At 38.4% G+C, this 9,263-nt stretch overlaps 1 protein-coding gene and 1 non-coding gene across 2 annotated transcripts; one reads left to right on the plus strand and one right to left on the minus strand.

Annotated features, from left to right (window-relative positions):
- The first annotated feature begins 384 nt into the window (after nt 1–384).
- LOC116215775 lies at nt 385–597 on the plus strand. Its single transcript, XR_004158573.1, has one exon. It is a non-coding gene; the product is annotated as a small nucleolar RNA U3 (small nucleolar RNA).
- A 743-nt stretch (nt 598–1,340) lies between these two features.
- LOC116215030 (mucin-1-like) lies at nt 1,341–2,212 on the minus strand. The gene has a single exon (XM_031550586.1). It carries the CDS (start codon nt 2,068–2,070, stop codon nt 1,615–1,617), a length of 456 nt encoding a protein of 151 aa, XP_031406446.1. The 5' UTR covers nt 2,071–2,212; the 3' UTR covers nt 1,341–1,614.
- Nucleotides 2,213–9,263: the final 7,051 nt, after the last annotated feature.

Genomic DNA, 9,263 nt, shown 5'->3' on the forward strand with positions numbered 1-9,263 from the left:
ACGAAGTAAGCATATATGACTCATTTGACACTTTTAAAATTTATTGTACCAAAACTAACAAACGTATAGAATATAAAATGTCTTGCTTCCGTTTTGGAATTATATAATCACATAAAAGATAAATGGGCACTCATGGGAAAAGCCGCTTTGATAGTTTCATTGCCTCATTGGGACGGGTAGCGGAGGTAAAGTGGTCCCTTTGAATGTCTCAATGTGTTGGGCCACGTACTAAATTATACATCCTTAGACTGGATCCTTTGTCCCACAGAGACAAGTGGGGGCACCTGCTATGTTTAAGTATATCGTGAAGCAAAGACAACACCACATCGAAAATTTAGAGCGAAAAACACGAGCACATATAATGCAGCCCTACCATCTTAAGGCACGACCTTACTTGAACAGGATCTGTTATATAGGCTCGTACTTTTGTATCCTTGAGTTCTAGACGGGAACTTAAGTCTGGTGGATGAACCATACCCACGCGACTAAGGCGTGAGTAACGGCTCCCCATCTCTCTCATGGAGGTAGAGAAGCTATAGAGGATCGTTCTCATCCTTGATTGAGGACTGAGATGGTTGCTCGGTTGTCTGACAGACTTCCCTCTCTTTTTTTCCTTATTTATTTTGATATTTTCCCCCTAAATAAGCATAAAGATAATGATTATGATTATTGATAGAGAAAGCTGTTCTTCGAAAACGAGTTGAGGGTTCATTATGCTCAGTCTTGATTCGTCCTTGGAGACCTCAAAATATTTCACGATTCCCCCCGTCATTTAGTTTGATACTTTCCCCCTTAATAAGCATAAAGATAACGGTTATGATTGCATTGATCAAGCAAGATGATTTCTGAAAACGAGTTGAAAGGGCTCATTTGGCTCAATCTTACCTCAATATAACTCAGGGTTCCCCGTCTTTCTGAAAACGAGTTGAAAGAGCAGCGGATGATTTTATCTTTCTTTTGGGTAACAGAAGAAAGATAAATGTGATGTCAAGTACAACAAAAAATCCCTAGCCGGAGTCAACATGGACAAGAATTTGTGCTTTTGAATTAACCTATGCTTAAAGTGGTTCTTCCACTATGGGTTGGACCTTGATCTGAATAATTTGTTTGGTGTAACGTGGTGTTACCTTCGACTTCTTATTTCTTTTTTCAGTTATAACAGAAACTTATGAATCAAGTAGAGACCATAACGAAATGGAAACAAATGGGTATGGAAATCTTACTATTGACAATCTAACCAAAAATATTGATTTGACTAGGTTGAAGCATGCGACAAACATCAAAGAAATCGACATCACGCCCAATATGCACAATGTTGAACATTAATCATTGTCTCTTCGTAGCACAAGGCATTGTGGATTGCAAACTTTATTAATGTCTTGTAGGGGCCATAAGAGCAAATACTCAAACATCTGCTTCCATAAAACCTTGTAACCCAAAGAATCATACCAGGGAAAATAAAAATCAAAGTAAATTTTTTATGCAATTATAGTACATTTTGGTTCCAAGGTAGCATGATCATTTGGCTCCCCTCATATAAACTAATGGAGAAAATCATCGATAAGATAATTAATTAACTCCAAAGATCTTCAAAATGTTCTTCTCTCTAGAACCTTAGAAGAAGAAGAAGGATCCAGCTACGGCGGCAATGCCAGCAGCGGTGGAGAACTTGATGCTGGAGGCACCGTTCTTTGGGGGAGCGGGGACCGGGGATGAGGCATCATCAGCAGCAGGTCCTTCCGAGGCCAGGCTTCCGGGGGAGGGTGGGGACGAGATATCAGTGCCGGGGGCTGATGCGGGGGTCTCGGAGATGGTGGGCGATGAGGCGGGAGAGGTGCTGGGGGATGAGGCGGGAGAGGTCTTGGGGGCCGAGGCAGCCTTAGGAGAGGCAGCAGAAGGGGTTGGGGCGCTGGAAGACTTAGGGGAGGTGGCGGGGGAGGAGGCCTTTGGGGACGCAGCCTTGGGGGATGAAGCCTTAGGTGCTGGGGCCGGTGAGGGCGAGGAGGCTGCGGATACAGATCCGGCAACTGCCAGGACAACGAGTGCTAGAGCAATGAGCTGACGTGCCATTTTCTTTGGAGTATTTGAAATTTTTTTTCTCTTTTTTCAATATGAAGAGAGGATATGTATATATTTGTGATTCTTAAAGATGCAGTACTTTCTCTATTTAATGTAGAGAAACACTGCAATGCAATAACAATGAGGGAAGGAGTATGGAGAGGTGAGTGATATATAAGGCTTATGGTGGGAGAGAAATTAGGGTTTCTTGTAATGAGAGGATAGGAAATTTTGACAGTTTGTTCGTTGACGATTTGAATGGTAAAGGGTTCAGTTGGGTAAATTACGGACATTCCCATTTTAGTAAGTGCTTTTGTTAGTAAAGAAGAAGATGTTCAAGTCTAGCATGATTTGACCAACCGAAAAGCAAAAAGAAAAAAGAAAAAGTCTAGCATGATTTGATTATAATTTGACCAAAGCCAGACTGCTAATAATTTTGAAAATGAAAGATTGGATGACAGTGGAATTTGATCAATGTAATGTTAGTCATCTCGTAAGTTCGATTAAAGAAACTGGACATGTTTTGAAAATTAATAAATTGTTCAGTTATTTACGAAAAGAAATATGGCGAAGAGAATGAATGCTTTCTTCTAGAAAAGTGCAGGATATAGCCCATCGGAATATCCTTTCTCGTTCTAGAATTATGAAACATTATATAGCTTGACTCGCACTATGCACAAGTTTACAAAACACCTCTTTTTTCAAACTCGTTAATTATCATCTAATAAATTAATCACAAATATTCAATTATTAAAATTCAGATTAATATTACAAAATCCCGAATAGAAAGAAACTAATATGTAAACAATACATATAAATTTCTTCTTATTTTTAAAAATTTTTACAAACTTATATAATATTTCAATTTTACCCAAAATAAACTAAAACTGGCCCATCTTAACCTCATGAGGCAGGTGTCCTCATATTTTTCTAGCTTTTTCTCCAAATTTTCACAAATTTCGTTTTATTTTTAAAATTTTTTACAAGCTTATATAATCTATCAGTTTTACCCTTCTAATGTTTCCGATATGTATTATTACAATTTCCATGTATTTTTCTCCTCCCTTTCCAAACACATCTTCCTGAAAATTAATTTCAAGACTGAGCACCTGCTATTTAATTATGTCATGAAAAAGTTGAGTTATAATTGTTATAAAGTATTGAATATATATATTATATTTTACACCATTTTTGAAAATTTTTTAATACTTCTAATTTAGCAATGTACCTATCTATCTTAAAATAATATATCCTCTTCTAAGTAACTCTTAAAATCATTAAATTAACCACATTTAAGGTATGGTTTTCGGATATATATATGTGTGTGTAGATACGAATATGTAAGTAACATACTATATACATGGTACATCTATAATATATAATTTGATGTAAAGAACGTCTTAAAAAATATAATGACACTTTTAAGGTAATAATAAGTTCGTTAAATATTGCGGCACAATGCGAGTTTTGGCCTAGTTTGAATCGAAGCAATATAATTGTATATCCTGTTCAGGATACATGTCTCTCGAAAAGAGAGCCTTAACATAGACATACACCTTCGGCGCTGTCTCTTCAATAGCACACTTAATCATTCTATTTTAATATGGCACCTTTTCCACGGCCGTGTCATATATCATTACTCCAAAATGGTTCCAAAATTAAACTTGAGTGATAGATGAAGGTGCTATTTGACATTACTAATTGAGAACTCGTAAAGGCCTAGGCATAGAGTCATTACCTAAACACCTTAGCAAATCTCTTGTGGGGGCAAATACTCTCTATTTTGTTGAGTTATGGAACTTGAAGTACTGTGAGTTATATCTCTTATAACCCTAACTTAAAATAGTGGAATACCTGGCTGGGCGGCGCCTCCAGACGTAGTCAGAATTTCTGACGAACTGGGTAATCAATTCCGTGTGTCCCTTTTATTTTTTCGTTCATATTGTCTTCTACTATCGTATATCAGGCGCAACAATTGGTATCAGAGCTCGGGTTTGAATCGGAGCAATCTACGATGGACGGAAGAAAATTGATGATCGAAAAGTTTGATGGATCGGATTATGGGTTTTGGAGGATGCAAATCGAAGATTATCTTTACGGTAAAGATTTGTGGCAACCTCTAGAGGATAAGTCGATCGGGATGACAGAAGCGGAATGGAAGGTGTTGGATAGGAATGCGATGAGTGTGATTCGTTTGTCACTGTCGAGGAACGTGGCGTTTCATACAGCGAAGGAGAAAACCACTAAAGGTATACTGAAGGTTTTAGTCGATATGTACGAAAAGCCATCAGCGGCGAACAAGGTTCATCTGATGCTGCGGCTGTTTAACCTAAAGATGTCGGAGAGTACTGTTGTTGCCGAACATCTGAATGAGTTCAACTTGATAACGGCTCAATTGACCTCAGTCGCTATCGATTTTGATGACGAAGTAAGAGCCCTAATTTCATTGTCGTCTCTACTAGAAAGTTGGAGCGGAACGATCACAGCTGTTAGTGCTTCAGCGGGGAAGGCGAAATTAAAGTTTGATGAAGTTCGAGATCTGATAATTAGTGAAGAAATTCGCAGAAAAGAATCAAGGAAAACTTCGGGATCAACTTTGAGTACAGAAAATAGAGGCGGATCAGAATCAGGGAATTCGCATTGAAGCATATCGAAGTCAAGAAATAAATCTAAGTCGGGACAAGACAAAAGTTCAATTGAGTGTTTGAATTGTAAGAAACGTGGTCATTACAAGAATCAGTGTAAGGAACCGAGAAAGGAAAGGAAAGACGACAACTCAGCGAACGTGGCAGCAGAGGAGATTAGTGACGCACTGATCTTAAGTGTCAACAGTCCATTGGAATCGTGGGTTTTGGATTCTGGAGCATCGTTTCATTTCTGCCCTAATGCCGATATTATGGAGAATTATACTTCTGGTAATTTTGGTAAGGTTTATCTTGCTGATGATGAGCCTTTGGAGATCGCAAGGAAAGGAGATGTTCGGATTAAAACACCGAATGGACTCGTATGGCAGTTGCGTGGTGTGAGGCACATTTCTGGTTTGAAGAGGAATCTAATTTCTGTACGGCAGTTGGATGACGAGGGTTATGACCTGTCCTTTGGCTCTAACTCCTGGAAAATAATCAAAGGGGCCATGGTGGTGACTTGAGGTAAGGAGGGTACACTGTACATAACCGTGAACAACCATGACAACATTGCACTCACTAGTGCAAACAACGATGCAGATTTGTGGCATTGCAGGCTTGGCCACATGAGTGAGAAGGGGATGAAATAGTTATGCTCAAAGAGAAAACTACCAAGTCTAAAAACAGTTGAGCTTGGATTATGCGAGGATTATGTATTCGGGAAGCAGAAAAGAGTCAGTTTTTCGAAGGCTGGTAGAACTTTGAAGGAGCAGAAATTGGAGCTGGTACATAGTGACTTATGGGGACCAGCACCGGTCACATCTCTTGGTAGCGCATCATATTACATGACCTTCATTGACGACTCCATGAGGAAGGTATGGGTTTATTTTCTTAAACGTAAATCTGACGCTTTTGATGCTTTCAGAAAGTGGAAAGCTTTGGTAGAAAATGAAACAGGCCTGAAGGTAAAATGTTTGAGATCTGATAATGGTGGAGAATATGAGCTCAATGAGTTCAAAGAGTACTGTGCTGTGAATGGCATTCGCATGGAGAAAACTGTTAGAGGAACCCCTCAGCAGAACGGGGTTGTAGAACGAATGAACAGAACCTTGAATGAACGTGCTAGGTGCATGCGATTGAAGTGTGGGTTACCGAAGACATTTTGGGCAGATGCAGTTAACACTGTTGCTTTCTTAATTAATAGAGGACCATCAGTTCCTTTGGATAACGACATACCAGAGGAGGTTTGGAGTGGTAAAGAGGTAAACCTATTATTTCTCAAAGTTTTTGGTTGTGTTTCGTATGTTCATGTTGATGCTACTACTAGAAGCAAACTGGATGCAAAATCTGTGAAGTGTACTTTTATTGGATATGGCGGTGATGAATTTGGTTATAGATTTTGGGATGATCAGAATCGGAAAATAATTCGAAGTCGAGATGTCATATTTAATGAGCATGTTCTGTACAAAGACAGGTCGGGTGCACCAGACATTGATAGTGTAAGTACTCAGGTTAAAAGCCCTCAGTTTGTTGAATTGGATATTCCAAACTCTCGTGTTAGCAAAATTTAGAATGACCAGGAGGTTGTTGAGGCAGAACCAAGTACATCGGTAGTTCCGTTGAAGAGATCAGAAAGACAACATCACGCACCGGAAAGGTACTCGCCCTCTTTACACTATCTTTTGTTTACTGATAGTGGTGAGCCAGAATGTTATGCTGAGGCTATGCAGAGTGAGCACTCGAGCAAATGGGAGCTTGCAATGGAAGATGAAATGAATTCTTTAATGTCCAATAGCACTTGAGAACTAGTTGAGCTTCCAAAGGGTAAGAATGCATTACATAACAAGTGGGTTTACAGAATTAAAGAAGAGGCGGATGGAAGCAAGCGTTACAAGGCAAGGTTGGTTGTGAAGGGTTTTCAGCAGAAACAAGGTATTGATTATACAGATATATTCTCTCCTGTTGTGAAGTTAACTACTATCAGATTAGTTTTGAGCATAATTGCTGCAGAGAATTTATTGTTAGAGCAGATGATGTAAAAACAACATTTCTTCATGGTGGTCTTAACGAAGACATATATATGAAGCAACTAGAAGGATACTTGTCCGAAGGTAGCAGTGAGCTTATGTGCAAGCTACAGAAAAGTTTGTATGGTTTGAAACAAGCCTCGAGACAGTGGTATATGAAGTTTGATGGGTTCATGCATGAGATCGAGTTCGTCAGATGCAATGCTGATCATTGTTGCTACTTCAAGAGGTTTGACAATAGCTTTATTATTTTGCTATTATATGTTGATGATATATTGATAGCAGGCTCTTGTGCTCAAGAGGTGTATAAGTTGAAGAAGCAATTGTCCAAACAGTTTGAAATGAAGGATCTTGGAGAGGCTAAACAGATCCTAGGTATGAGGATTAATCGAGATAAAGTGGCAGGAAAGCTGTTCCTTTCACAGGCTGAATACATTGAAAATGTTTTGAAGGGATTCCGTATGGATACAGCAAAGCCAGTGAGTACTCCTATGGGTAGCCATTTTAAGCTATCAATAAGGGATTCACCTAAAAGTGATTCAGAGCATGCTCATATGGAGAAAGTTCCCTACGCTTCAGCAGTTGGAAGTATTATGTATGCTATGGTGTGTACTAGACCAGATATTGCGCATGTAGTGGGAGTTGTAAGCAGATATATGAGTAATCCGGGTAAGCAGCATTGGGAAGCAGTAAAGTGGATCTTCAGATACTTGCGAGGTACCACAGAGAGGGCTTTATGTTTCGAAGGCAAGAACATGGTTTTGAATGGTTATGTTGATGCTGACTTGGCAGGTGATCTTGATAAAAGGAAGAGTACAACCGGCTAGTTTCACAGGATCTACGGAAGCGAAAAAGGAACATAAATTCAAAATTTCCTACCCGTGAAACTAATCCCAAGACCTACTAGAAGAATAAGAGTAAATAAAAGCGTACCTGGAATATTTAAAATTGTCGACCGAGCGTCCCACGCGTGACGCCTCTACCGGTATCCACACTGACTTTGTCGACGAGTTTTCGAGATCGGCGGTGCTAGCGACCAATACTCGAAAGAAACACCGATGCGACACCCGAAATTTTTAGACTAATGGACCTAATTTGAATTGAACAATTCAACTCAAATTATTTATATATATATATATATATGCTCACATATATACATATAAAGCATACACACACTTACACATTATATATGTCAGTACATGCACACTATCCCCTTTATATAAGCAATATGGGGGGAACAAAATTGAAGTCCCACCGATGTGGGATTAGCATTAAATTGCTCCTCACATGACATGTGTCCATACACATGTCTATTAACATAAAAGCCATGTGTCACTGTATTAATCGTGCATCAATTTGGTCCATTTAATCTAATAAATCGAGTCTAATTAATCGACAAATTTAATCTCATTAAATATCCGATTAATCGGTCACACCATAAATCATCTAATCTCAATTAGACGATTTTATTATTTCAAAATATCTCGTCAATTTAGTCATAGTGTGTGACCTTGTAGGTTCCCAATTACGTTGACAGTAATATCGAAATCTCTATTTCAATATTACAAACAATGAGCGGCATCTAGCAATGCATCACTATTACTCAAGTAATCAGAAAGCCAATTTCTCGACGAACCTTGTGACCTACGTTACCGTGTAATATAATCCCTTTGTCCTCTATATCTCTATTGAGCCCAAGGCATGGTTGATGACATCCTTGTATGGCTCAATATCTCTTTTCTTGTTTTACCGGGTAAGTCTATCAGAACAAATGAGCTCGATATCGCTATATCGACTCATTTGAGTATGCATACACTTTTAGACTTAACCACCAAGTGGCCGTGAGATATCGCTCCCGTTTCGTAGGAGGGACAAATCCTATCTTGGTTACTCACATTCCTTTCCATGCTCTGGGATATACCCAATAACTGTCTTTATAACCATCCTGTTACGGTAACGTTTGACAGTATCAAAATATATGACATTACATGTAGGAATCCATGGTGACCTCAAGTCAAAGGACTATTACACTATAGTCACTTTGAGATATGCTAATGACCAAGGTTGTCAAAATCGCGATTCTACCTAGAATCGGTCGAGGGTCGTAGAATCGTGAATCGTAAGATTCTACCTATAATTAAATATATATATATATATATAGTATACTTTTCTAAGCAAAAAAAATTAATCCTTATTCATTCAAATAAAGACCACAAACCAACAAATCAACAATAAGTCATAAAATGATAAAAACATAATATTGTTACAAATTATCGAAATTCAAGATCCAAATCATAACTCAAACTCCCGAAATAAAAAAGTTAATAACATAAATCATAATGTAAAATGAACAAACAAATTATATCTCATCCAAATCATCATCGTCACCATCATTATCATTGTACAAAGCATCAAACTTATTTTCTTCAGGAAGCTCCAAGTCATTAACTGGGGTCTACTTTTTCATTTTCAAAAAGAAATTGGCCCATTAAGGTTGCTGCAGCTTTTTCATTTTATGTTATGATTCATATATATATAAAACGAAAATGTACTT

This window comes from Punica granatum, chromosome 7, assembly GCF_007655135.1.
Source record: "Punica granatum isolate Tunisia-2019 chromosome 7, ASM765513v2, whole genome shotgun sequence".
Lineage (NCBI taxonomy): Eukaryota > Viridiplantae > Streptophyta > Magnoliopsida > Myrtales > Lythraceae > Punica > Punica granatum.

Excerpts from the sequence above, each read along its gene's own strand:
- LOC116215030 (XM_031550586.1), bottom strand. The coding sequence starts at position 2,070 with ATGGCACGTCAGCTCATTGCTCTAGCACTCGTTGTCCTGGCAGTTGCC.